A 26,702-nucleotide genomic window follows, 5' to 3' on the forward strand; every position below is an offset into this window, starting at 1 on the left:
CTGTGTTTTGTTTTTTCGTCCTTTGTTACGCTTTTTTTCCTTCAGTCTATTGAAAATGGAGGTGGAAGAGTGCACGGAATTCATCATTTTGCAAGATCAAGCAACTCTCCTGGAGACGTTGATGAAAAATGTAAAAATTTAAGATTAATATTCTATTTTTCAATTGTAAAGAGATGAATATGGCATTCGTCAGAATATCGGAAATATCTTCATGGAGAAGAGTTTCAAAAATAAATGTCATGAAACATTCTCCATGGAGAATTTCACATGTATGAAATTAGAGAACCCGTTGGGTTAGCATTGTAAATTTTTTGCGGTTTAATCTACTCGGTGTCCAGATGAATTATCCTGAAGGAATTATGTTGAAACCAAATATTTTTTATAGCTATCAATTTTGCGACATGAAGCCCCGCAAGTTGCCCTCATCGATACCGAACTAGATGTACATCTCCTTAGTTTCAAGGAAATCTCCAGTAATTTATCAATAAAGCTCGAAGCATTAAAGCAATTATCAGAGCGTTTGGAGCAGGAGAAGAAGGAGGAAGTCACTGAGTTCGTGGAGAATATGCAAGAGTCTTGGAAGAAAACAGTTAAAGAGGTAAACAATATCCGAAAAATAATCCCCCAGACAAGAAAAGTGTATTCTCTTAGAAAAAAAAACACATCATATTTCCCTTTAAAGCCACGAGTTCATTAGATGAGCCCCAAGAAATAATGAATTTCCTTCTCATAATTACAGTAATTAACATATTGATAAAATTGAATCCCTCTTAAATATGAAAAATGTCCGTTAGATTACTGAAGAGCACTCAAACCTCTCAGTAGTGAGCAGATCAGCGTATGGTCTTCCCCTGTCATCCGTTCTATCTGATATAAAACGATCGACCTCATCAATCCAAGTGTCCCTACAAATAGGAGAAATGATATACGACAATGATTTCGTCGTCCAAGGCTTTCTCTGCTGCAACGAGATCTCTAAACTCCTGAATGATATGGAGGACTGTGATAAGCGTATCCAACAGTACCTAGTGACCCCGAGGGTCATCAGTTACCTCCAGGGGCTGGAGTCAACGGTGGAAGACTTTTCCCAGAAGAACAGTCTTCTGCCGCCCAAGGAGCAACAGCTAGAGGTGTTCTCCACAGTTTCGTCACTCCTGACCGAAGAACTTCTCGGCTGGAGGCCGGAGGATCCTGCGGTAGTATTGAAAAACAATAATTCCAAGAAACCGGTCTTCATTACCAAAAATGCAAAACGCACCCAAGTTAAAAGATTGGCGAACTTGCCACTATTCAATTCTGTTCACAAGGAGAAATCCAATTAAAGTCAATGATTTGTTGGTTCGATGTGAATTTCTGTTAAGGGACGTTCCAGTAAAAAATTCTGATGTCTCACAGTTGTTCCTTACTAAGAATTTTTTTTCCTACTCAAAACTTTCAACGAAGATCTCAATTGATGATTCATCGAGGAGTTCGTTATATGAGAATTAATTTATCAATTGTCGTATGGTGAGTGATTGTAGAAAAAATGAGAGACAAAAATGTTTCGTGACATTCTCCGAATAAATTGAACCACAATAATTCTCTTGGCTTCTTTTATTCTGGGTTCCTTCTTTAAAATCAATTAGAACGATAAACTCTCTCCTATTAATCATAAATTCTATCAATAGATTTATAAATATCATACAATGACACCGCATAGTCCCGATATAGAGAAAAATTACGAGACAAAATAACAATCAATATACAAATTCGAAGGTGTTGAGTATCAGATTAGTATCCTGGGATGTTTCTGAATGATTTGAGACTAGATTTACATTGAATTAGAATAATTTTCAAAGAATCCCCTCGAGATCGGGCAGTACTGTTGGTGCGCCGAGTCTGAGGGTGAGTTCACGTCGACGCATGAAGGCTGGTGGTAGTATTTGGGGTCTCTCAGGAGCCCTCGGGTTTGGCATATCGTAATTTGTTGCAACTGGTGCCCATCCCTTATCGTTCAGGCACTTATAACAGAGCTTTCTCTCTCCTAGACACTGAGAATGATAGCCATGGCCGCAGCCAAAGAACACTGTGTAGTCTGTCGACTGTGTTAGCACCTGTCTGCACACTGGGCAGATCATTGAAGCGCTTGCACATGCTCTTCCAGAATCTCTGAGAATGGAAACATAAAAGGAGATAATGTATTCAGTCGAATTGGTGGTTGATGAGCTCAGAAATAGAGAAATTTCCTCTCCGATAATAAAACCGTACAATTAAAAATCAGAATTTGATTCTTCCCTCCCACCTACCTGAGCGTCTTCTTGAGTGCCTCGTGCAGCTCCAAGCTGACGAGCCTCGCCGTTGTCTCCACGAGAACCTGTTCGTACCTGGAATGCGTCAAGACTCCCGTGAGAAGTTGCCGGATATCTCCAATGGTCCCGGAGGTGGCCAAGGGATGCTTAAGAATTTTCTCCAAAATCATGGAGAGCGCAGTAGTGCCACTCAAGGCCTCCAGCACAACCTTGAGAAGTCGTCCCCTAAGCATCTCGACCTTCTGGCTTCCCCCGGACTGGGGCTGTAGTACACTCTCCACCAGTGGCATCCAGTCAAGGTTCCCTGCAGCCCGCCTGCACAGTCCTGCAACCTGCTGCGTCATCTTGACCACATCTTCTTCCCCCATCATTCCCTCATGATACAGCCCCAGTCGTTCTTGCAAGCCGCCATGAAGAAGCTCGAAAGCCTCTTGATAGTTGCCCATCTTCTCCAGCATGACGGCAATCCCTTCTTTGTGCCCGGCCTCTCTCACGATCCTCAGAGCCTCATCCAGTCTGCAGCCGTGCATACCCTTGACATGATCAACAACAGCATCACGATCGTATTGGCACATGAGAGTGAGAAACCTTTCGAGATGTTGTGTCGTAAGTTCCACCTTGCTCTCCTCCTCCTCCCTGAACTGATTACTGTGATACAACGAGGACAACAGTGCGAATTCTAGTCTCGGATCGTTCTTCAGCTTATCTAAGACAGCGGACAATTTGGCAGGAATCCTGTTGATAAATCCAGCAACTCTGTCGGCGTCTAACTCGATAAGAATCGCGGCGTGAGCCAGCACAACCGGTTGAAGAGCCCCATTTGGTAGTCTCTCCAGCCACTGCCAAACCTCGTGCTGCCTGTAGTGGTCCCCGATAATGCATCTGCATACGGAAATCCAGTCGTCCCTAGCGGTATACACCACCTCAGCAACTCTCAAAAATTTTGCTCTTTGGGATAAATATAAAATAGTGTTATCGGTGATTCCGTTTAGTTTTTTCGTGCTCAGAAGATCCAGAAGTGCATTCTCTCGTTCCAGCTTCTGATCTCGGGTGACAATGTCTCCAGGATCGGCGCAGAGGATCTCGATTAATCGATTCAGAGTGCCGGACTCCAGAGTGACAGTTCCCTCTGTCATTTCATTTGCCACGAAAACCAGGACAGTTGCTCTCTGATTGCTTGTGAGATAGTCCGGACTGTCTGGAGATACTGGAGTCGTTGGCATAACGATGGATAACAGAATATCCACGAGTCTCTGTCTCTGTCGTAATCCCATTTCAGTCTTAAATTCAGACTCTTGAAAGGCCATGGAGATGACGTCGAGAAAGCCTCGAGCATCGAATCGCAGCAGAGTCCTCAGGTATGGATACTGACGCTCGTTGTCTTCAGCGAGACTGGAATGTTGTGATAATAGGGCTCGGAGAATTTCAACCTTGGCTTTCTGAGGCTGATCCTCAGGGAGATCGCCCCTGGGAAAGCCCCGGCCAGCCAAGCAGCAGCTGGCGTACACTAGAAGAGCATTTCCAAGCCTAATGCACTCCCTCGGCAGTAATTCTTTAGTATTCATCATAAAATTCTGGAGGACGGGTACCAGCTGGTGAATTGGGGCGGTGAAATCCCCTAAAGCTGCGGTCTGGAGGTGTATCAGTGCTTCCCAGAGGCACTTGCTTCTGCAGATGGTTGTCACTTGATGAATGTCCAAACAATCGACATCCAGAAGAACAATAACAGATTGGAGAGGTTCCAATCTATCCTCCTTATCATACAACTCGACGAATTGTTGGACGATCGAAGGGGGTAGTCTCGGTGATAAACTGCCGTCCAACAGAGGACCCTCGAGGGCCCTCAGATAGCTTGCCTTCAAGCCTGGTGTCTCTGACACGAGATCCCACAGGGCACCGAACAAGAGATGAGTGTTTTCAAGCTGAACAGCGTAATCTACACATGTCGCAATAATCTCGCTCTCGTTTCCGTACTCCCCTGGTGGCCTGATGAACTCGTGCATGTACTGCAGCAGTACTTCACTCGTCTTAATGAAGGTCAACCGTTTCCGAACTTTCTTTAGACCACTCAGACCCACTACAGCCTTCCCCTTATCTTGGTGAAATGCAAGTCCTAGAGCAAGGGCTTCTGGGTATCTTTTCTGAAGCGTCAGATATCGCAGCCGTTCGGACCACGTCCTAATGAACACGACATGAAGTCTTCTGGTTCCCAACAACAGCAGTTGGTTCCCATAAGTTATGACGCTATTGTAGCACGCCCGTTCTCCAGCCAGTGCCATTGCCTTGGAGACATTACCACCCGTGGAGAGACCCTTAAAGTGACTCGATGCATAGGAAATTCCCACGGGATTCATATCGATCGTCTCCAAATCTTCCTGCGTTCGAACGTCGATCAGATGGAGACGTTCTTGGGTGTCCAAAACCGCAAGTGATCTGGTGTTTAGCCACCGAAGATTGCTGATAGTATATGGCAAAGTCATTCTCCTCAAAGGTGTCAGTCTAACTCTGGAGCCAGCCTCCGAACACACCTGATAAAAATGAACTGTTGTGTCCCTGGCCAGAGCGAGAACTGGATCGATGACCCGCGTGGCATCTGGTGCTTGGATGACCACCAGCTGCCAGGACACTTGAGGCGGAGCCACCGCCGGCCCCGACAGAGGATGGGTCAGGACAACCCTCATCCTCGGTCGAATGCAGACGACAATGACTTTGGATAGTGTCGCCAGGGCGACAAGTGTATAGTTCTTCAGCGGATGCCGAGGTAAATTATTAAGCAAAAGGGGCTCCATCGTGCAGACCTCCCCTCGTGATCCACTGAAGAGACACTTGGAGTCGCATCCCCTAACCCCCATGACCCTGGTAAAGCTGAGTTCAAAGACCGAGCCTCCGCTGTCACTGCAAAGGGCAAGCGTCGGCGAGTCTGTGAACTTGACATGGAGGACAGCTGTTCCAGGTGGATGAACCTCCGTTAAAGTTCTCAAGACCTTTCCATTCGAGCTGTCAATCATGAGGATATGACCTCGTGCGTAGCCAGCGAGCAGTCGTGTCCCATCATGATTGAATCCCAGGGAGGAGACCGCCCCTTGGTGGCGTGCCTCCTGATTGCACCACCTCAACGTTTGCTTCGAATCAAAAGCCAAAAGGAGACCATGACTTGTCCCAACTATCAGGAGATCTCCACCAGCGGCAACGGCACTTGCCAATCCAGCATTCACCTTCTCCGAAGCGGATTTTATTTGCGACGTAATACCCCGCATTATTGCATGCTTCATGATTACCCCGGACAGGGGTATCTCGGGATTTCGGGCTGTTGGTTTATTCAGGGAATTGAGGGAGAGTAGGCTACCGACACTGGTTGTTTCACTGCCGTCTACTGCCTCCACCGATGCTGCACCAATGTCCAGTTCGGTTCCCGATAATTCACCGGTATCCTGCTCGGTGAGAATGCTCTCCAGGGTTGGCAGATGATCCAAGGCAGGTATCGCGTACTCAGCATCGTCCAGCTGGGGGAGATTCAAAGGTGATTTGAAGGGGATTATTTTCAGCAACAGCTGATTGTGGTCAGACTCGGGGAGTGATAAGGATAACCTAGAGGTTAGTCCGATGGTTATGGGATTGTCAGAGGGCAAAGGGATGTTACCTCCTCGATGTCCAGGTTTATGGCGTCGATGGCCAGATTCTCCTGGGATCCACCCCCTGATGAACTGTCCTTGTCTGCCATTTTTGTCGGCGATGTTAGGAGACTGTCAAACTACACCCGCGCGTAACACGCGCCATTGCTGATTACTGTGTTGTCGTAGGAAAGATGATGAGATGGTAGGCGGGGTGAAGAGGGAACCATTGGCGGCGGGGATTTTAAAGGCAGAAGATCGATGTTTTCTTAACTTTTAGTATTAACATTGTGATAATAAAATTTAATGAACAAAATTCGAAAGTTTGATAAAAAAATTATGTAGCTGATCATTGTCTTCTGCCAAAGCCATTCAGATACCAATAATGTAGCTTAAATTTCATAATATTGGAACTTGTTAATTGCATGGATAATCGCACAGAAGTGTGTCCATAGATTTATATTGTTATTACAAATGAAAATTTTCATTTTTGATATCGCGCACATCCATTCAGTTGAAACAATGAATATTAAATAAATAAAAATATAATATTCTTGTTTAATGAGGGGAAATGGGAGTATAAATTCTTGAATAAAAATGAAGTACAAATTTTATGCCAGGAAGTATTGAAAACCCCTTGATGCCCTCCAGGCACTCCACATACGAAATACCTGTATCCCGGGCAACCCTTCGATGTTTCCGTTTCACGTGAGAAGCCCATCACCTCAAAAAACTGCGCGTTATATCGAACCCGGAAATACCCCAAAAATCTTTTCACATTGGAATAACAAGTGTTTCGTATCTTCTCAACATTCGACAATGTGATTGCACGTGAGTATCGCATGAATAATATTGACAGAAATATATTTCTCCAAGTAATTTATTAATAATATTTAGCAGTTGATACGGTTTATTGGTAGCACTGTCCTTCGTTCGACGAAAATTCAAAGAATTAAAACTGCTTGTTATTTTGAGAGCTTAATCACAAAGAGGTAACACGAATGTTATTTGGCATATCATTGGGCATTAAATCACATGTATTATTCTGGTGTCACGAATAAGCGTAGCGTGCAAGAAGATACCAGATTCCATGTACACCGAATAAATATTATCGATTCAGGTACCATTAGCTGATGTAAATAAGCAAGAAAATACCATGCATATACATTTATTTTATGTTTGTGACAAGGCAATTAGGTAGAATAGATATGCTAGGCATTCATTACATTCTGGTCTATTTTCAGGCAAATTGGTCTTGGAAATACGGCAAATTTACGGCTGGGAGGAAATCGTGTCACGCAGTGCAAATAAGAAATAACTCCAGGTACCTTATGCCAGGATAAGCAAAAGTTTTTTAGTTAAGTTACGAGTAGAGGTAGTTCGAGCTGTAAATTAGGGATTTAAAGTGGGAAAAAGTTGGGGAATTGAGAAAGTAATTAAAGAATGAATTGATGATGTCGTGAAGAGCAAAAGAAATTTGGTTTTTCATGAGTAACAGTGTCGGATATGTAGAGAAAAAGATCAAATCATCACCAAGGCGGTACAACAGTTGAAGCCAATTCAATTTTTTGATGATATGCTCAACATCTCCAAATCCGTAAAAAATAGAAAACCCAGCAATTAATGAATAAATAGGTCGCCGTCTTCCCTTGATTCTGCGATATTAATTTGTAACTGCAATGACGTAATGGGCGATAAGCTTCCCAGTCATTGAATTTCTGAGCATGAGCATCTCATTAACGGAATATTCAGAATGTCCCGCCAAGAGTGTCGTCTTTGTTTTATTAAATCATTTAATACGTGATCAAGATTAGGAAGGGGGTTGCAGCAACCCGAATGACTATCGACGAGTTAAATGAACAATAATAAGATTAATTTCATGAGAGTACATTTCATAGACTTATTTTTCCGATTTTCAATCCGAAATCGATGGGTTTCTCCAGGTAAGTAAAGAATGCAGTGCGACATTGAACAGTCAGACCTTACCATTGCCGAAATTTCCCCAAAAGTCTGATGAGAATTGTCAAGTCAAGAATTTTCCACTACCAATAAAAATGGAAAATGTCTTCAGAAATCTAGCGATCATTAATAAACATTGAAAGCTCTGAATTGGCCAGAGATTGAATCAGAGATAAGAACATATTTCCAGCAGATTCGAATAAATATCTCCACTGGTTCGATCATGATCACAGATAGGGGTGGATGTGCTCTTTATTTTCTTCAGTTCTGCTCTTTCCACTCCTTCCTCCCTAACTATAATTAGCTTCTCTCTGTTGCCTCTTTGGAGGAACCTTCATTTTTTTTCAACCCCTGCTGGGTCTTAATATTTATCCACGTGACGTCGCGTGCCTTGCTCGATGTCGATGCGACTCCCGAGGACACGCCAAAAGACTCAAGCACCGCTGCCATAAACGCCCGGTTCTCCAGTCTAAGAATGCACTCCTACGAGTGCGCGTGGGCCCCAACGTTATTCGATTAGGAATAAAAATTATTTCGGGAAATTTGTGAAGGAATAGACAAGGAAGATGTTGAAGGGACGAGGGGTAACACTTGTTTCATTTCCATCTCTTTAGTGCAATTCTTGCAGTCCTGGATTTTTTTTAATGCAAGTCAATTCACATTTTTCTGAATGTCCAGGGTGGGCTCAAGGGGAAGAGGAGGATGGCGAAGAAAGCGGCACCCGCCGCTCTACAAACAGAAGTTTCCACTGATGAAGAGTGGACGAAGATCTTGGAACGAAAGGGTCTTGTTGGTAAATTTCAAATTATTTGAGATGTTGGTGGCAGTAAGAGGAATTGGTTTTTAGATATTCAGTTCAACGTTTTTTCGCAGCGTTATAATAAATAATATACACACATATAATCTATTACATGATTGATTTATAATTATATGTAATTATAATACTTATATATAATCATAAATGAGATATTTGATATGATATTATTCATTATGTCATTCGTGTTTTTTACACTTTCTTATTTTTATTAGTGGCAGTCACAGAACACTGCTCCACCAATTGGGAGCTTTTTTATTAAATTTTTCGGACGGGTGATTATCAGATTTCCCTTTTTACTGAAATAATTTATCAACTTCCCTTTCTGTTCCATCAGTTGTGGATGTGTATTCGGATTGGTGTGGACCCTGCAGTGGAATGGTCAGCATCCTCAAGAAAATTAAAATGGAAATTGGTGGAGATCTTCTCAGTTATGCGATAGTAAAGAAAACAATAATTTCATTAATAAATGTTTATTCCTCGCCATGCCAAAAAAATACAGACACGCCTGATGAATTAAATTTTCCTATTGAATTCATTAATGACACAGTTTTCAAAAGAAGTTAACAAGAAATTAATAAAATATCCCAGCGAATTCACCAAGTTTTTTAAATTTTCATTCTCATGTCTTTATTCCAGGCTAAGTGCGACAATATCTCTGATCTCGAAAGGTTCAGGGGAAAGAGTGAGCCCACCTGGATGTTTATTCATGTAAATTTTCATTTGAAATAATCCATGTGGAAAAATTTATGAATTATATATCAAATAATCGTTGCTATTTTTAGAACGGAATGATGGTGAACTTGATGTTTGGTGCATACTGCCCTGAACTTCAAAAAATGCTGACTGATGAGATTCATAAAGTTCAGAAAAACGAAGATCACGAATTTTGTATTCCGGTCTCAGAGAGGAGTCCTGAGGAGCAGAACCGGGTGAAGATACTTGAAGAAGAGAGAGTTGCTAAAGAGGCTGCTAAAAAGGCGCAAAAAGGTTGGTGGTTCAGTATACATGATGTCATTGCAGAATTCGATGGAATGAGAAAGGAAATTATTATGGATTTTCATTATAAATTGAATGATTAGTCTAAAATATTCAGGTGTAATCCCTGATTGGATAAATAAGAAATAAAATTTAATCTGAACCAAAATCTCAGAGTCCGAAGCTGTGGCACGGTATGAAGCAGAGATGCATCACCTGATGACATCTCTCCTCGACGAAACTTGTCTACTCCTATACCCATGGATCTTCAAGGATGAAGAGGGCCACAGAAGAGACAAGAGAGCGAGTCCACCTTACGTGGATTTAGTAGAGAATGTTCTCCCTGATAACTACACAGTTGAGCAAGAGATCAGGAAGCGATTGAATGAAAATTTGATCGCCGAAATATTTACACAGGTTCATTAGATGATGGAAATATTGGAAATTAATATTTTTGCCAATTCATGAAATTAATCATGTTTATATGTGATATTAGACTGATTGGATAGTCACCCCGGAGGTCAAGCAACTTCTCACAGAAGGCAAATGCATGTTCATGCGATTGAAGGTGGGGGAAAACCGACCAGAAATGGACGTGGAAAAATATCTGCTCAATTTATTGTTCGGGGAACCACGACTGCCACTTATTGGCGACGAGATTCCCGAGGGATGGTATGTCTTCAAAGAGGTCTTCTTAACTAAACTTAAATGTGAGAGAATTCCTTTGAAATGAAGGCATGAATGACTATTCGAAAACGGATCAGTTACAATTGCAATCATCGACTTTTGAGTGCTCAAGAAATAATTTTTTTCAAATTATAATTATTCAAGTCGGTTCTGTGACTCGAAATAGGCCTCATTGAATTAATTGATGAGTTGAATTTACAGCAATTAATTTTTAGACAGATGCAGATTTTCGATACGTGCAAAATATACCTTCAACCACCAGAGAATTTTTACGGCTTATAATAGTCCTCGCTTGATTAATGAATAAATACTTAATAATTATAATTGTTCAAGTTTTGCAGAGCGTCATAAGCCAGCGTCCATCCCCATAGGAAAAGAGAATTTTATATTTCCAGTCGTCTGGGCAACACCAAACGCTCTGAATAAAATAGCCCTATTTAAGACGGTATTCAAGAAGTACCTCGACACAGCTTTCCCGGTGAGTCATCCTCATTCTTCTCAGAATAACCGAATATTCAAAATGTCCCTGATACGTATAAATATCCTTAACATAAAAACTATATTATAGTATGAAGATAAGACCGAAAAAGCCCCGATAATGGTCTTCAAGTTCGACAGCACTCGAAAAAACGAACTAAAAATAGTCCTCGCGATGCAAGAATCTGAAGTCCTGCACTTCGGCATTTTTGAGAGGGATAAACCCGGGGAGGCGAGACTCCTAGCGAATTCTATTGAACAGTTCGACGCTAGTGCCGAGGAAAAGACTGGATACGAGGCGTTCGTTTGTGTCGTAAGAAAAGTGGGTTCTGAGGCCTTCCTCACATTTGCCGGCATTGGTCCGTATCATGTGAGTGAAAATACAGATGTTGCCGTGGAAGAAGCTAATGCCTATTTTCCGGAAGTACTTCCAGCTGATGAAGAGGATGATGACGAGGAGAAGATGGATGATGGGGAACCGGGAGACGAATTGGGGGAGAGTGCCGAGAAAATCAGTTGAGATCCATGACCAATAAATTTGTCATTAATGTAAAGCGCTTGTATTGCAAAAATTTATAACTTGAAGTTTCAAATACATTTATTGTTATTATCTTCTATGAAGACAGTTTCAAATGATGAGATTGAACGATATTTGGAGAAAATAAATGGACATTGCTTTACTGTCATAAACCATGAGATTTTAACGGTCAAACCCTTTAAGGGTACTGTTGAGTTTTTATATAATTTTACGATGTAAATTAATGTTTATGTAAATGATGTGAAATTAGTCTAAAAATTATTTTATTTTCATGTAATTTGAACTCTATTGTTATTGAAAAAAATCTACAGGAAAAACCCAAATTGAAAAAATAATGACAAAAAATACGATTATCACAATTTATTTCCTCAGAGTTTTTCTACAAAAAAGGGGAAAAAATTACTCGAGGCAGAATAAATATAGTGGTCGTCTATTTCTTGTAACCGCAGCTACGCCTGCGACCACGAGCCCTCTCGAATTTTCTGCCCTTCGAGCGAACCAGGGGTTTGGTATGAGAGTGCGGTACACCAGGAGCTGGTCCAAAGTGCTTAACGGCTTCTCGTGCGTTACGGCGTCCTTGCACAAGTACTGTCTTGTTTCCTGTAGGTGCTCTTAGCGCCAATTGATCGAAGGTGATGATTTCGCCACCAGCCTTGAGGATTCGACCACGGGCTTTCTCGGTCACACGTAGGGCACAAACCTAAATTGACATATAGAATTGAATGAACAAAAATGTGCAAAAGTTATTATAAAATTTGTACTCGAATATCCCTATGAAAATGAAATTCTACAAAAAATTCAAGACATCTTCCCCTCAGTGTAATAATGTAATGTAATAATGAGTTGGCTTCAAAGCAAATATTTCTTCCACAGAACTTTGTTTTCTCAAAAAGATATCTCCCCTTCTTTTGTAATACTAAGTAAATAATAAATATTCTATAATGAATATTTATTTGCAGACAAGATATTTACAATCTTCAAATAACTCTATAGTTTATGTAATTGAGATGAGATTGCAGACAATTTTATTGATAATACACTCACCGTCAGCTTGGGCACTTCGAAGATCCTGGCATCATCGGTGACTGTCCCGACAACCACAGCAATGCAGTTTTCGCGTGTTGGCTTTTTCATAAACCTCACAACACGTGCCAAGGAAATTGGCGGTCTGTGAATTCTGCTCATAAAGAGTCGCTTCAAGATGATTTTATTGAATTTGGCATTAGTACGTCTTGCCAAGAAACGGTACAGCTGTATTAAAAAAAATCAATAGTTAGTTTTCAGCAACACCTCTACTAATTCATCCTCATAAATTAAACAAACGTTCGTTCCGCTCGACTCATTTATGTTAAAAATCGTAAAGTTGAAATCAATTGTATCGGCTAGAATAATTGACTCTCAGTGAACTCCAAGAACCAGAATAGGAAAGCCGACTATTCAATCTAGCGAACATTCAAATTGGACCAGTCCAATGTCGGACAGACACAGAGTGCAGTTCGCAGATTAAGTAAATTTTCATTTGCAAATATTCACAACCGATAAAGAAACTCCTGGATGAAATTCGCCCAGACTCCTCACAAAGGAGCAGTACGATTTCAAAAATCGATATTATCCCATTCAATCTTAAATTAAGTAATCCTAGATGTTTAAAAAATCGTAAGTGTCAATTTTACTGTAATTGTCAGTACAAGCATTCAATAGACACCTGATTATCTAAACATGTGTATTGAATATTTTCTACATCCTAACCTCAAAGCTCATACCCTCCACCCCCAAAAAATGTAATTTTCCTACCAATACTCGAAAATTACATTTTCTATGTCATGATTAACCCCTTGACAATGATTAAAGGATTAAAATATTTATAAAATCATTTACCTTGACCAAGAGTCGCAGGTAGACATCCTGAGACTTGGGTTCAGTTCGCCGTACTTTGCGATCGTGTTTATGGTTGATGTCGATACCCTGTAAATAAATAACATTGTTGTTTAATAATCACGTATAGTTAATTTCACTTGTTAATCATTGCGTCGTGAAATTCCAACGCAAATCGCGGATTTTTACGGATTTTAATCGAGAAGCTATAAATTTCTCAAACTCTCACCATTTTGACCAAGCGGAAAAGAACCACGTAGCCTTCGTAGTTCGCACACCTAGAAAGGAAAGCGGAAGTTGATGAGATGTCGCTAGCAGCGTCTGCCCGCCATTCCTAAGGATTATTCAAATTTCTGTCTAACGAATTACTTATCGATTTATTTCAATGAAATTTGCGAAGTTCGTATAAATTATACTCTGAATTGATGAATCTTTTTTCTGATTTGAACACCATCAATATTATTGGGAATATCTTAACCTGCAATTCTATTCATCGACAAAGTCACTTTTTTAGCAATTACGTGATGAAATTTAACAATTAATTCATTGAAATTCGGGAAAAAGTTTCAATTTCACTCAATAACTATTCGTCAATTTATCAATAAACGTTTGGAAAAATAAATAATGAAGAAATGTTACGAGGATTACGAAACCTTATTAGAGATATTGATAGATTATCAATCTACAAACGATTCTCCGTCAGGCAATATCGTCGATTGGGTGCTTATGAGGAAAAATAAAAAATAGTATCAACTGCAAAGGGTCACCTCGAGACCCTCCCACTACTCTTTCACGGGTTTTATTGCGCCCCATAAATCCCAAACCCTACAAATTAATCCTATTACTACTAACGACCTTGTTACTCGTATTGCCGATTCTAACAGAACAGAGGGTAAATTGATGCCTCTCTCTCTCTCTCTCTCGACAGTAGTAAATAACACATATGTGTGCCGATCCCATCCAATGGTTCGAAAACCAAAACTAAATGATTTTTAAGTGCATCTAAATTTTAACTCGGTGACCTATTTTTTTTATTGATAATTACTCAAAATTTTGCGCTACCTATTGAAATGACCTTGGGGCCATTTGGTTCTCAGCTTAAATAATTATCTCCATGCAACATTGTATGGTAGTAAAAAAGCTATTAACCGATTTTCTAGAAATGTTTCTCAATTATTAGTCTGTGCAGCAGTTACGGCTCGGAGACCCCATAATAAACCCTGTTTTACCGAGCCCATTTCAGGACAACCGATGGCTTCTCCCCGTAAGATGCCTCCACCCACTCTCCCACAAAACATCAACCAACTGCTCTAGAATGCGACAAGTCTCTCCCCCCACATGAGAGGGGGAGAAGCCATTCCCAGAGAGTGAGAGAGAAAGAGGTATCATGAAACATCAGAACAGCGTCGGCCAGTTCCAGTAGCTCGAAGGACGCCGTGAAGAACGTAAGCCGGCTCGATCATCATTGCGATCAACCCTTTCACTCAAAAACTCTGGATCCCCAGAGGTCCAATTAGGAATTTATCAATAATAAGACTCCATCGAACGAATTCTCTGTTAAACCCTATCGCATTGATAGTCATCAACGACAATCTCAAAGTCCCATGTTATCATTTCCTGGATTGCAATCAGAGTGCAGTGTTATATCGTGCGGTGTACGAAATAAAGCCAGGGAGAGTGCGGGGAGAGGGATTCACCCTGCAACCCCTTGTATCAATGGGTCTGCTCGTCGCATTGCAACGGGAATGAAAGAATTCAATTTGAGGGAAGAGCTGAGGTGGATCTAAATATTTTCTACGTCCTCGAATCTGTAAACAATTGCACAATTTTTTTAATTGTAATTTTTTACATTAATAATTTTATCAAATTCTCAGTGGTATTTCAAGAAGACATTATAATTGTCCACATTAGAGTGCATGAGATTATGAAGAGGAAACTTGAGGTCGTTTTGAATCTGTCAAACATTGTCTGTGAGTTGTCCTTTCAATCGTACGACTTTCTGTTTAAATTCCAAATTGGGAAAATTAGTTCATTTTTTCTGGCCAATTGAATTTTTCAATTGAAAGATCATGGAGAATTGTAAACTATGGATTTATGTATGTCTCACATTTGCGAAATACTAACAATAGTGAACGGTTTTTAAGTGTAATTGTTCAATTTACCAAATGCTAGTAATATCATAGGAAATTGGAAGTTCCTGAGAAAAGTTTTCATTATCAAATCGATCAAATAATAGAGAAGACATGTCAAATGTTCTTCATTCAAGTTCATAGCAGATACAATTCAAACATTACTTCCTGTCTTATAATTCTTTCTTCGCCTAACCTTTTTAGTTGAAATATAATATAATTTTGTCCATTCAAAGTGATGGAATAGAATTGAATAATAATTGAATAAATGAGGGATTGTGATTTTCCTCCTGAAGTTATGTGAATGTAATAATCACTCAATAAATCGTGATAATGCTCTCGAAATGATTGGACAATTTTGATAAATCGAGAACAATAATATTTACACTAGAATCATGGATGAGGAGACGGTGCGTTCGAGTACCCTTCTCGAGGAGACATTCTACATAACATCGAAGAAGAACACCTATTACAGAGTTAAATTAAGTGATAAAGGCCTGAGCCTGCAGAAGGAGAGCAATGGAGGGACGAAGACAGAGACTATAGGATTGAGCGATATAATCGGATGCAGATGCATGAGATCCAAGAGGAGGAGTGCGGGGAGCTGTGCATGTCGTCCAAGTGTTTCCAAAAGTCAACTCAGACTCGTCGAGTCGTCCTCCGAGGGCTTTAGCACTTGGGACGAACTTGATACATCGGTTTATCTCTATATTTATGCCTATACACTAAAAAAAGCACGTGTTAAGGGCGCGAGGAGACGTGAGAGAACGACAATAACACTGAGGTTTCGATCGTTCGATAAGTATGAGGACAATTTGAGGGAAGCTAGTCGGTGGAGGCTAGCTATCAAGTGTCTTGTGGGGAGGGTGGCGATACCCTGGAATCTCATGAGCCCCAGTCACGGAAATCTCAATGATTTATTGAATGGTGAGTTAATATATTTCTTCTTTTCTCTGGCCTGTGAATCTTGATTTTTTTTCAACGTTTCAGTTTCACTTAGGTCTCATTTGTTTTTGTGTGTAGCGAGTAATCGTGTCTTCTAGTTTATTTCCTTACTGACATTTATTGAAATAGTGTCTTCTGCTACAAAAATGCACCAGTATTTACTACAGGCTGTTGATAAATCTCTTCAAATCCCATATTTTCCGTCAGGGAGAACCATTTATTCGCCTTTGTATAAAAGAAAATTACGTTTTTCTAGAGAAAAACCCAGGAAGAAAATACAATGTATTTTTTTCGTTATCACAGCAATTATGTCAGTGAGACTGAGGTGTATGAGGAAAAATGCGCCAAACTCGTTGTTATTTTTTCATTTCGCGGATATTCCATTGTCCTGAAACCCAACGATTTGCAAGGTGACATAAAATGTGGTGTGCAAGAAATGTTCTAACCCGCAGGAAATATTCAATGCCTTCTTCTACCACAAAATTCGATGCTTCGTCATCTTATTTTACTACTTGGCAAATTTTTAATTATGAAATTGTGGAAAAGGCGACTATGAAATAATTTTTTTAGTTAGGAAATTTTTTATAAAAACTTCACCAACATTTTCTTGCAGGAAATTTTATTTTTGAAAGAATTTCGCCAGCGTAGATTGTATATCCATCGAAAAAAAAACATTTGTAATGAAAAACAATAATGTGTACTTCAGTCGGTGATAATAGAACAGAGGCCGTCAATTATCTCTACAGGCAACCATCAAAACATGAATTTACTCGCGCACGAACACGTTAAATCGGTTTTTTCATTTGTTACCGAGAGAGAGGAAAGATCCACCGGACGTAGACACGTGTGATGAGCAGGGGTTATTATGTAACAAGCTGAATACGCACTGAGGCTCTCAACTCGGTACCTGCCTGACGAAAAAGCCTTTTTTTGTAGATACATACATTATGAATGCGGAATAGTTTGGTGGAGAATTTTGTGGGAATTGCAGGATTTCAATTACTTTTCCGAGAGACGGAGTTGCCCACTTGAACTCATAACGCCATAAGCCCGAGGGTACAAGTCTCATTACTGTTTGTTTTATTCCTCGATTGTCATTCTGACTCATGTGCTGACACTCGCCCCCATTTACGCTAGAAATTTCATGTCGTGGAAGAAAGAGGAGCCAATTTTTTTATTTTGGAATTCCAATATTGGGCTAATGAGTTTCGTGTAACATGATGAACCTAAAATTTCTCTCGCCGTTTTAACTTTTTTATTTTGCTGAATATTACTAGGTTGCTCAAGGCCACTCCATGTTTAGGAGACACTCAATGTCGATTTGAATTGACTTCTTGCGAATCCCACTCGATGATTAATCCATAATTAAGTGAAGTTTGTGGAAAAGATTTTTTTTTAATTCTTATGGAGATAATTGCTAACAATTACGTTCTCGGTTGTTAGGAGAGTGCAAAAGTCAGCTGACGTGGTGAACTTCGAATGAATCGATCAGAAGATCAACAATGAGAATGAAATGCGAAGACATAGCATGTTTATTTATATCTTAATTTGATAACTGGGAATCTAATCATCCATTTGTTGTATATCCTCATAATCTCTTCATTTCCTATTTACTCTTCGACTGTCACTGTATTTGGCGTCTTCAAAAAACCCATAGTTCAGTTTCAAATCAAGGCTCTGACTTTAGGAATAAAATTTTTAGTGAACAGTAAATCGTTGCTCCAGTTCTCCTTATTTAAAATTAAATCAGTATTCGGAGAACATTTTATTCATTATCCATAACGTCTACTCCAGGTCTCAAAAATATTGTTGAAGAATTTGAGATTCAAATATATTTATCAAATTAATTGCAGGAATAAAATTTGAAAAATACCCTTTCTATTAAATTTTGCAGAGACTTGTTCTCGATTATTCGTCGATCAATAACTCAGAAAAACCTTGTCGATAAATGGGCTGAATAATAATTCTCCACAATCTTCACTTTATGATCAACCATTCCATTACTTCCGAAGAAGTTGATCGCCTTGGAAGGCTCAATTTCCTTTATCGACTGAATTTTGATCGATTCCCGTCACATCAATCCTCCAAGGGACGAGTTTTACGAGTGACCCGGTCAACGATTTATGAGAACAGAGGAGAGAGAGAGAGAGAGAGAGAGAGAGGTTCAAAACAACCCGTTCCGTATCGAACCCAACCGTTGCCTAAGATCAAGCCTCGTTAATTTATTGTGAGCCCCTGAGCTTCATTGCCTCGCGTGTGTGCAACCGTCCAGCTAGACCTTCTGCGTCACAGAGGCACTTCGTTTTGGTGCAACCATATGGAATTAATCGATAAAGCGAAAAGCCCAATGTCCGAACCCGACGGTATCAATTGACCTCGAAATATCAGTTCGACAGAAGTGCAGTTCAGAAATATTCACAATTAAATCACTTTCACATTGATTTCGCAGCAAAAAATTCACAGCTTTTTGGAGATAAGTTAAAGAGTTTTGTGACCATTTTTTCCAAAAAGTATAGGTTTATAAGTATTTTAGAAATAACATAGACTTAGTCTGAATTCATCAGAAAAAAATCTCATGTACCTTGGAGTCTATTAACGATGAATGTATTGAGAACATTTCCTCGTGTTTCTAAGATCAGAAATCCATTCTTGTATAATGACAAATAGTCAGCTTATCTCAGCACCTGCTGCATTTGGTAATGAACTGACTTTTCAACTGTCTCTCTACCGATGAATAATAAGCCCCAAAATTGGCGAGAAAAAAGACATATTGGCAAACGTCCAGAAGTGGTTGGTATATTACACGTAACAGCTGTTTTGATTGAAAAATAAATGAAGTTCTCCTCATTCCACTCGCCTATCGTTCATTAGCACCCAGTGTGCTCTACCCTTCGCCTCATACTCTTGAATGAGGCATCTGTCTGCAGTTAACTCATTAGCTCCAACTCGTGCGCAATCTCTTGACGACGAATGATCATATAAGTTGCAGTTCCCATCGGATTTTTTCATTCTTAATATGTCCCTTTTCTTTATATTTTCAATGAGAGAATATTTCTGTAAAATCGCGTGATCCAGAGAATTTCATCAATTTGATAAAAATACCCGTCTCTTATTTCTCTTCAATAACTTCCAACGCAATTCAGACAAACGATTTTATGCTGATAAACTCCAAAAGAGTATTCATTCACTCGTGATTCATCTCCTCGCGAAATTGCATAAAAATCGCACGAGGTGAGACTATGCAAAATTGTGTTAATCCTTCGTCTTCACCAAGTACGTTTTTTTGCCCCTCGTTTATCACCTCGCCAAGTTGACGCGCGTTTACTCGGTCAATTCTTGCTCTACGTCGTGGAGCGATAAGAGCGCTATGCAGTAACTTTATTGGATAGGACAGACTGCTAGGAACAAGGTTGAGTCAACTTCCAATTCACTGTTTCCTGCATATCTCCGAATTGAAATGAGGTAGCAGAATTTCCTTTTTTTATGCGACTGGTGTTTGTCTACGCGAACAAGTCTGAATAAAATTTTCTTTCACCGTTAAGTCTAGAGGTATCTAGGTAAATTTAAAACTACTCAAAAGGATACCAATGCCAGGATAAATCAGTGGGTGCTGGAATACCCTTTTGCTTTTGTTTCTCCTACCGGACACTAGAATCTCAAAAACTGATTTTTCCGTAGAAAAAAAATACTGCCATCTTATTAGATCACGGAATGTTTGACAAAAACTTATGATAATGTGAGATTGACCACTCGACTACTACGTCCTCTTGGTAAATGGATGGTGCAAGCGGTTACCGCAGGCAAAAGTTTAATGGTTTGCACATTTTCACCGGTTTACAATCCCTTCCGCGGTATTATGCGAGTGAATGTTGGATGTGACTCCGAAACGCTCGGTTTTCTCCGCCTATGTCAGGGTTTTATCCTGTGGCAAATGGTATGCAGAATTATTGCTGGTGTTTGCTTCCGGATTTATAAATTCTGAGGTTCTTTATAAACTCATACCTGTGTGTTTATAAAAACATTCTTGAACACTAAAATTATCTTCCAGAACAGTTTTAACTAAAAGGAGTTATGAGTTTCTAAATTATGTTAAAAATCAATTTTTTCAAAGATAACTAATGATGCTTGTACTTTCAGTTATGTCCAGGAATTACAAAAATCAAATTCATAGATTTAATTCAACTAAGAAAATTAGGACAAATCAACAAATACCTTTTTTTATGTTTATTATGACCAGTTATTATTTTTATTATGAAGTCATAATGAGAAAAATACGAAAACAATATAAAAACTAGAAAAAAAAAATGATATTTCGAATGGAACGAATTAAAAGGAATTGGCAATGAAAATAAACAAATACATGTATCATAAATAGACAAAACTGCAGACATGATGAGCTAATCAGAATGATATCCATTAAATATCATCTCGAAATACCATTTTATTTCACCGACGAAACTGACGCGTTTCTGTGTTTTTCTCTCATTATTAATTTCTCGAGAAATATCTTATGCTCAAGGATCATAGAAAAAAAATACAAATGACATTTATCAGGTTTAATTATACTGAGCAAAGGTGTTGCGACTCATTGTACATTCAAAACTGGCGATGTTTTTTTATTCTTCTTGTAATAATCAATTTTTTATTGATTGACGTTATGATTTCTGACGTGCGATCACAGCACTGGAGTTTACACAATAACAAATCAATTTTATTTAATGCGGAACTGCGATTCAAGCGGGGAATAGCGATTCTCTCGATGTGAGAGAATTAATTGAAAGTAGAAATGAGAAATCACGCGAGAGATGAAACAATCAACCGAGCGAAGTGGAACGTGACACGATGACATTCAATATACGTCCAATCTAGAGCCATTAAAAACAATATAAGTTATCCCCGAGTCGCCCCAACAGACTTTGATGATATTAAATATCGTTGGTACTCATCTGATGAATAATTTATGATTAAATATGATTTTGCCGCAATAGAGGACAACGTGTCTATAATTTTTATTGGAATTTTAATGTCAAGACGGATTAACTCTAGAGAGTTCGCGCAATGGGTGTCCCATCAGCATTTTCAATATCTTCATCACATTCAGAGCATTAACAGTTGATTCCTATTTTTTCAAAATTTTCTGATCCATTGATGGGATGAATTGTCTATTCAAACTCGTAGGATCATGACACCCAGTGAATAAATAGCATTATTATTAGTTTAAGTTCTCGAGAGTCATTCGGTGTTATGTGTTGCAATTCTGTTCAATTTTCATTACACATTTGACGTTGTCCACAGAAAATTTTCTTGCCGAACATTCAGAATGTTCAGTGGGTGACATTCCCATATTTCTATCATCTCTTTAGCTTCATTCATCTTGTTGATGATTAATGAGTCGCTCATGGTCATTGTGCCATTTTTGGAAGCCATTCAATGCCATCAGATGATTGATCTTCAATCAAATGACGTTCGAGAATTCTTTGACATTTTCACGGGGACAATTGATAAATATTACGTTGTGCATTGTTGGTAGAGCACGAAATTCCACTGATCAAAGTTCTGTTTTGGTTTGCTGCGTCTTATGGAGATCATAAGATTTTGATCTTTGATCTTTTTTTGCTTTGTGGACTCTGAGTGAATTGATCAGAAGATTAATAATGAGAGCGATATATAAACTCACTTATCAGTTTGGTTTTTTTAATTGACGAAGTGCGCCTATTACAGGTCTCAAGGATGATCGAGTGCCTATATAGATTTGGAAATTCTTCATATTAAAAAAAATGGATAACTTAAACCACAATATTCATAAATTATTGATTTGAAAAGGCAAACAGCTATGATTTAGCTATTTTTTCCATGAAATAGAAAAAAAAGAATAATTATAACAATTCGACTTTTCTATTTCAGCATGCACAGGTGAGCGTAAAAAAATTCTCGTTCTCCTGAATCCAAAGTCTGGTCCTGGCAGGGGGAAGGAGCTGTTCCAGCGACGAATTCACCCAATTCTATCGGAATCCGAGAAAACCTATGACGTACATATCACAAAGCACTCCAATTATGCCCGGGAATTTGTCAGAACGAGGGATATATATCAGTGGAGTGGTATATTATCAGTCGGGGGTGATGGAATTGTCTTTGAAATTGTTAATGGACTTTTAGAGAGACCAGATTGGGATAAAGCACTGAGGGAAGTGCCGCTGGGCATTATCCCTTGTGGATCGGGAAATGGATTAGCCAAGTCTATTGCATACGCCAAGGGGTGAGTCAGTATGCGAAAACAAAATCATCCAGGAAGAAACGAACAATATTAATTTTCCGTAATAATTTATTCCTCACAGATTAAATATTCCTATTTTTATCTCTACCTATTCCTATTCTATCTCTGATTGAAATCATTGACGTAGTGAATTAATGAATTAACAACATGATGACAATAATTTCTCGTGTACGGAAAACATGTTTTGGTGAATAGAGAGATAAACTTTTGGTTTATAATTTTCAATGAAACTGGAGACTACTTCATACCGTAGTGATACATTCAATATTTACACTCAACTTGTTGATTCAGGAGTCATTAAATCTGTGTACACATACATTCAAATACGCCATTCTCTCATCGATTGTTTCCTTCCTAGTTCTTTTCCGTCGTATGGGCGAGAGCATTGGCTTTCTAAGGCACGAGTTTTATTGTCTGATGCCTTTTAATAGGGGAAGGGTTTAGGTAAAACAAAAGCTTCATATCGGATATTTATGGGATGAGGGACACTCAGATAATTTATAAATACAAAATGAGAAGAAAAAAATTGAGACACGGAATGGACTTCTTCCTCGGTGTAATTTGTTCTCATAGCGTTTCAAATATTTTCCCCCCATAAGTAATGCCAAAAATGCATTTCTCTCTGGGATTTAGGGAGCCATACGACTCGAATCCGATGCTGATAAGTGCCCTATCCGTCGTGAAGAGTAGACAAACCCCTATGGACCTTGTTCGAGTGGAAACACGCAATCAAATTCTCTTCTCCTTCTTATCCATTGGATGGGGATTCCTAGCAGACATTGACATTGAAAGTGAAAGCCTGCGAGCCATTGGAGCCCAACGCTTCACCATTTGGAGTTTAGCCAGGCTCATTGGATTAAGAACGTACAAAGGACGGGTATCATACTTACCGTGTGACAAAGTGCCCATTGTCGAGAGCAAGAGTAATGGAAATATCTACGATAAAGATTTTAAGGATGGGGTCATTATTCCACACTCGAGGAGCTATGAAGATGAACTCGACAGGTATGAACTCACGTGAATTGTATTTTCAAATCATTTTTTACTTTTGTAGTAGATAAAAGAATGATTTAATGGATTTTTGCTAATTATGCAATTGTTTTACGTTTTGTTTTACGTTTTACTTGAGGTTGCTTGTCGAAAATAAAATCAATATAGGAATTCTCATTCACATTGTCGTTTAAAACATCTTGTTCTCCAGATAATACCAGAATTGATAAATCAATATAACAATCATAATTAACAGCGACAAAAATGAACAGTAAATTTTTTCTCAGATATTGTGGAGTTCGAGAATCCAAGAGTTATCACGATGTTTTGGATTCAGGCACGAATGATCTTGATGATATGTATCTAGACGAAAATGAAATTATCACCGAGAATTTAGCACTGGAAACAGAGACCCAGACTCGGACAAGATTAGATAGTTTTTATTCAGCAACATCACGGAAATCTACGTACTTCAGCACTGGATCTGCATCGAGTTACCACAGTATGGAGGATAACGATAATTCGAAACCAGGTGACAGACATTTACAAGTTATTATTATTAATTGTTCCATTACTGGTAAGCTTACATTCCCCGGGAGGCATTAATGGCATTATTTTCACACTTATTGAGACTCATCTCCTGACTCCAATTAATTGAATTTAATTCAATAGACGACGATAACGAGGGCGGCAATCGCGTGATGTACGGTCCATCCTCATCGCTTCCTGCATTAACTGCACAACTTTCGAACAGTTGGATACAGATACAAGGTATTTAATTATCAGCCGGTTCAATTGAAGTCTGACTTGCAACATGTCTCGTATCACGACACGTTAAATTTAATGAAATATAATCCCTTTATCCAGGTGAATTTGTCATTGTGCACGCAGCGTATCAGTCACATATCGGTCAAGATTGCCTCCTCGCACCGAGAGCAAAGCTGGCCGATGGTGTGATATGGTTATTGATTATAAGAGCTGGTATTACACGTACCAATCTACTTCAGGTAAATTACTTCACGATTCCTTAAGCTCTCAATTCAATATAATGAGTGTAATATCATATATTTTACCCAATGTAATATTTAAAATTTCCCCGTTGTCCTGAAAGATGAGAATATTGAACTAAATGAATTGGATGAAAAACTAGGCGGAATTGGAGTATTGAAAGTTTGGAAACATTCCAAAACACTCAAACGAGATTGATATCTCTTGAAAAAGAATTCTCTCTCCAGTTTTTCGTCAGTATGTCGGACTTGGAGGCCGATAGCGCGATTTGTGTAATAATCTTTTTTTTCTAAGATAAAACATTCGAATAACAAAGTCTTATAGCAATTTCTTCTGAACACAAACGTGTTAAAAACAATCACCAGACTTTTTAAAATTAATGAGATTTGATTAATGTCCAACTTATTGGCCTCAATTATCAAAAAATACTCTATGACATAGTTTAAAAAATTGTTTTTTTATGAAAGGCACATTTTCATGCTTCAAAATGACACGTAACCCCTGAGGATTGCATCACTGTTCTAGATTTCGATGGTTTAAAAGGACAAATTCAAAGCCGCCTAACCTTCAAAATTTCAGTGAGAAATCCTAGAAATTCAAATAAAAATCAATACAATATTCCTTGTGTTCATTCATGACAGTAATAAACTGATAACGTTATCTAATCCGTGATATGATCAGTAAGATAGGATAGAAACAGAAATAAATTCTAAATTCTTTCAACTAATTTGCTTATTTTCCACGTAATAAAATGAACGATGATATTTTTTTACTTTACAAGTTCCTGTTGGGATTGAGTACAGGCAGCCATTTAACCTGTCCTGGAGTGGAAATGATACCTGTAAGAGCCTTTCGTATCGAACCGGAAGGTACAAATGGCCACATGACTGTCGATGGAGAGGAGGTGGACTATGGACCACTGCAGGCTGAGGTCTTCCCCTCTCTGGCAAACGTTATGAGTCCTTGACCAGTGCCATGAGGACACTGACTTTATGCACTTGATGAATTTCAATCAAAATTAATACGCTCATAAATTAAGCCGCTGCTGATGCACCACTAGAGTATTTTTCGAGACTTCCCTGGGCCTTTTTGTCGATCAAGAAGGATAATTCAATAATTTAGGGAAAAGGAAGACAAATTCGATGACTAGATCGATCACTTCGATCATTCGTTATGTATTCGGGGAGAATACCGATTGTAAATATTGTATTTTAATTGACTAGTGTTAATCGTTCGATTAGTAGTAGGATTTGAAAATAATTGTAAGATTTTCGAGGGCCTAGGAGGCATGTGCCAACCGTGAGGAGCCAGATCATTGAGTATTTGTGAAAAATTTTATTAAATACAGCTAATTGAGCTTTAATGTGAGGTTTTGAAATTCGTTATGAAACATTCAAGGAAGAATTTGATGAGGATTTTAAGTTCTAATACCCAAAGACCTTCAAACTTGTCGGACATATCCCGAATGTTTTATTACGCAGCAATGAGAACGAATTTATTGCAAAACTAATCCCGATTCTTCAATGAGCAAACACTTAGAAAAACCAGAGCAAATTCTATTTCCCATTCTCCAACTGAATTATTGGCCGAGGTCTCGTTAATGTTGATCGGATGAGTTTTCTAGTTAAAAAAAAGAAAATACATTGAAAAATTGCTGTTCAATATTTTTTAGAATCCACGATTTGTATGAACAATCACTAGGGAATTATAAAACGCTTCATTTCGTTTACACGTTATGAAGATTGTAGGGAAGTGCTGAATGATTATTTTGCAAAGATATCTACAAAACGAGTTTTACATGTTGCTCTGACCATCGACCTTCCAAAAGTATTTGAATGAAATACTTATAAAACAGCCGTTTCATTTTCTCCTTATTCATCACTTCCCTATCGAACTGAATTGTTTCTCCGATATTTTTGATGTTTTTTTTGGCATATTCTCAAGTGTCATTAGCCGTCCCAGTAATGATGATCAAAGTATTAAATAAAGTTGAATTTATAAAACAGTGGTTTAATTTAATTCGTGTGTGTGTTCCAATATTGGAAACTGAACAAATGAGAAAATTCTAGCAAAAATTCCTCGGACTTTCTCATAGAAAACCTCTCCGTAGCAATTTTTCCGAGCTAGAA

The 26,702-nt window shown here is 38.9% G+C and overlaps 5 protein-coding genes across 12 annotated transcripts; 3 read left to right on the forward strand and 2 right to left on the reverse strand.

Moving 5' to 3' along the window:
• Positions 1-31: 31 nt before the first annotated feature.
• On the forward strand, positions 32-1,533 carry LOC135164383 (uncharacterized). The gene is made up of 3 exons (XM_064124702.1): positions 32-130; positions 386-598; positions 795-1,533. Exons 1-3 carry the CDS (start codon positions 56-58, stop codon positions 1,320-1,322), a joined length of 816 nt encoding a protein of 271 aa, XP_063980772.1. The 5' UTR covers positions 32-55; the 3' UTR covers positions 1,323-1,533.
• A 45-nt stretch (positions 1,534-1,578) lies between these two features.
• LOC135167009 (vacuolar protein sorting-associated protein 8 homolog) lies at positions 1,579-6,089 on the reverse strand. Its single transcript, XM_064130220.1, has 3 exons — positions 5,929-6,089; positions 2,286-5,791; positions 1,579-2,148 (listed from the first exon to the last, which is right to left on the reverse strand). Exons 1-3 carry the CDS (start codon positions 6,007-6,009, stop codon positions 1,833-1,835), a joined length of 3,903 nt encoding a protein of 1,300 aa, XP_063986290.1. The 5' UTR covers positions 6,010-6,089; the 3' UTR covers positions 1,579-1,832.
• A 495-nt stretch (positions 6,090-6,584) lies between these two features.
• LOC135161169 (uncharacterized) lies at positions 6,585-11,993 on the forward strand. 5 transcript variants are annotated; one of them, XM_064118622.1, is made up of 10 exons: positions 6,585-6,730; positions 7,144-7,223; positions 8,537-8,651; positions 9,010-9,113; positions 9,312-9,383; positions 9,458-9,662; positions 9,826-10,067; positions 10,147-10,322; positions 10,671-10,815; positions 10,906-11,993. In XM_064118622.1, exons 3-10 carry the CDS (start codon positions 8,561-8,563, stop codon positions 11,332-11,334), a joined length of 1,464 nt encoding a protein of 487 aa, XP_063974692.1. In that variant the 5' UTR covers positions 6,585-6,730; positions 7,144-7,223; positions 8,537-8,560; the 3' UTR covers positions 11,335-11,993. The 5 variants fall into 5 exon arrangements, with proteins under 5 accessions (XP_063974692.1, XP_063974771.1, XP_063974846.1 ...); XM_064118701.1 differs by lacking the exon at positions 6,585-6,730 and adding an exon at positions 6,932-7,019; XM_064118776.1 differs by lacking the exons at positions 6,585-6,730; positions 7,144-7,223 and adding an exon at positions 7,239-7,842.
• On the reverse strand, positions 11,698-18,933 carry LOC135164622 (large ribosomal subunit protein eL18). Its single transcript, XM_064125184.1, has 5 exons — positions 18,883-18,933; positions 13,457-13,561; positions 13,231-13,317; positions 12,397-12,603; positions 11,698-12,052 (listed from the first exon to the last, which is right to left on the reverse strand). Exons 1-5 carry the CDS (start codon positions 18,916-18,918, stop codon positions 11,783-11,785), a joined length of 705 nt encoding a protein of 234 aa, XP_063981254.1. The 5' UTR covers positions 18,919-18,933; the 3' UTR covers positions 11,698-11,782.
• On the forward strand, positions 14,636-26,576 carry LOC135160056 (sphingosine kinase 2). Of its 4 annotated transcripts, none has more exons than XM_064116261.1 (8): positions 14,636-15,004; positions 15,748-16,283; positions 22,206-22,557; positions 23,209-23,580; positions 23,853-24,097; positions 24,238-24,336; positions 24,433-24,572; positions 25,355-26,576. In XM_064116261.1, exons 1-8 carry the CDS (start codon positions 14,832-14,834, stop codon positions 25,538-25,540), a joined length of 2,103 nt encoding a protein of 700 aa, XP_063972331.1. In that variant the 5' UTR covers positions 14,636-14,831; the 3' UTR covers positions 25,541-26,576. The 4 variants fall into 4 exon arrangements, with proteins under 4 accessions (XP_063972331.1, XP_063972484.1, XP_063972580.1 ...); XM_064116414.1 differs by having other exon boundaries at positions 14,864-15,197; XM_064116510.1 differs by having other exon boundaries at positions 14,864-15,064.
• The last annotated feature ends 126 nt before the right edge of the window (positions 26,577-26,702 follow it).

The sequence above is a fragment of the Diachasmimorpha longicaudata genome, chromosome 1 (assembly GCF_034640455.1).
Source record: "Diachasmimorpha longicaudata isolate KC_UGA_2023 chromosome 1, iyDiaLong2, whole genome shotgun sequence".
Taxonomy (NCBI): domain Eukaryota; kingdom Metazoa; phylum Arthropoda; class Insecta; order Hymenoptera; family Braconidae; genus Diachasmimorpha; species Diachasmimorpha longicaudata.

Coding starts and splice junctions, on each gene's coding strand:
- LOC135161169 (XM_064118534.1), top strand. Junction 9,114..9,311: donor ATCTTCTCAGTTATGCGATA/GTAAAGAAAACA, acceptor TCTTTATTCCAG/GCTAAGTGCGACAATATCTC. Junction 9,663..9,825: donor TGCTAAAAAGGCGCAAAAAG/GTTGGTGGTTCA, acceptor CCAAAATCTCAG/AGTCCGAAGCTGTGGCACGG.
- LOC135164383 (XM_064124702.1), top strand. CDS start 56: ATGGAGGTGGAAGAGTGCACGGAATTCATCATTTTGCAAGATCAAGCA. Junction 131..385: donor TGGAGACGTTGATGAAAAAT/GTAAAAATTTAA, acceptor TATTTTTTATAG/CTATCAATTTTGCGACATGA. Junction 599..794: donor GGAAGAAAACAGTTAAAGAG/GTAAACAATATC, acceptor AATGTCCGTTAG/ATTACTGAAGAGCACTCAAA.
- LOC135167009 (XM_064130220.1), bottom strand. CDS start 6,009: ATGGCAGACAAGGACAGTTCATCAGGGGGTGGATCCCAGGAGAATCTG. Junction 5,792..5,928: donor TAAACCTGGACATCGAGGAG/GTAACATCCCTT, acceptor AATCTCCCCCAG/CTGGACGATGCTGAGTACGC. Junction 2,149..2,285: donor GCACTCAAGAAGACGCTCAG/GTAGGTGGGAGG, acceptor TTCCATTCTCAG/AGATTCTGGAAGAGCATGTG.
- LOC135164622 (XM_064125184.1), bottom strand. CDS start 18,918: ATGTTCTCAATACATTCATCGTTAATAGACTCCAAG. Junction 13,318..13,456: donor TTTTCCGCTTGGTCAAAATG/GTGAGAGTTTGA, acceptor ATTTATTTACAG/GGTATCGACATCAACCATAA. Junction 12,053..12,396: donor TCGAAGTGCCCAAGCTGACG/GTGAGTGTATTA, acceptor ATGTCAATTTAG/GTTTGTGCCCTACGTGTGAC.
- LOC135160056 (XM_064116261.1), top strand. CDS start 14,832: ATGTTATCATTTCCTGGATTGCAATCAGAGTGCAGTGTTATATCGTGC. Junction 16,284..22,205: donor TCTCAATGATTTATTGAATG/GTGAGTTAATAT, acceptor TTTCTATTTCAG/CATGCACAGGTGAGCGTAAA. Junction 24,337..24,432: donor CAGTTGGATACAGATACAAG/GTATTTAATTAT, acceptor CCCTTTATCCAG/GTGAATTTGTCATTGTGCAC.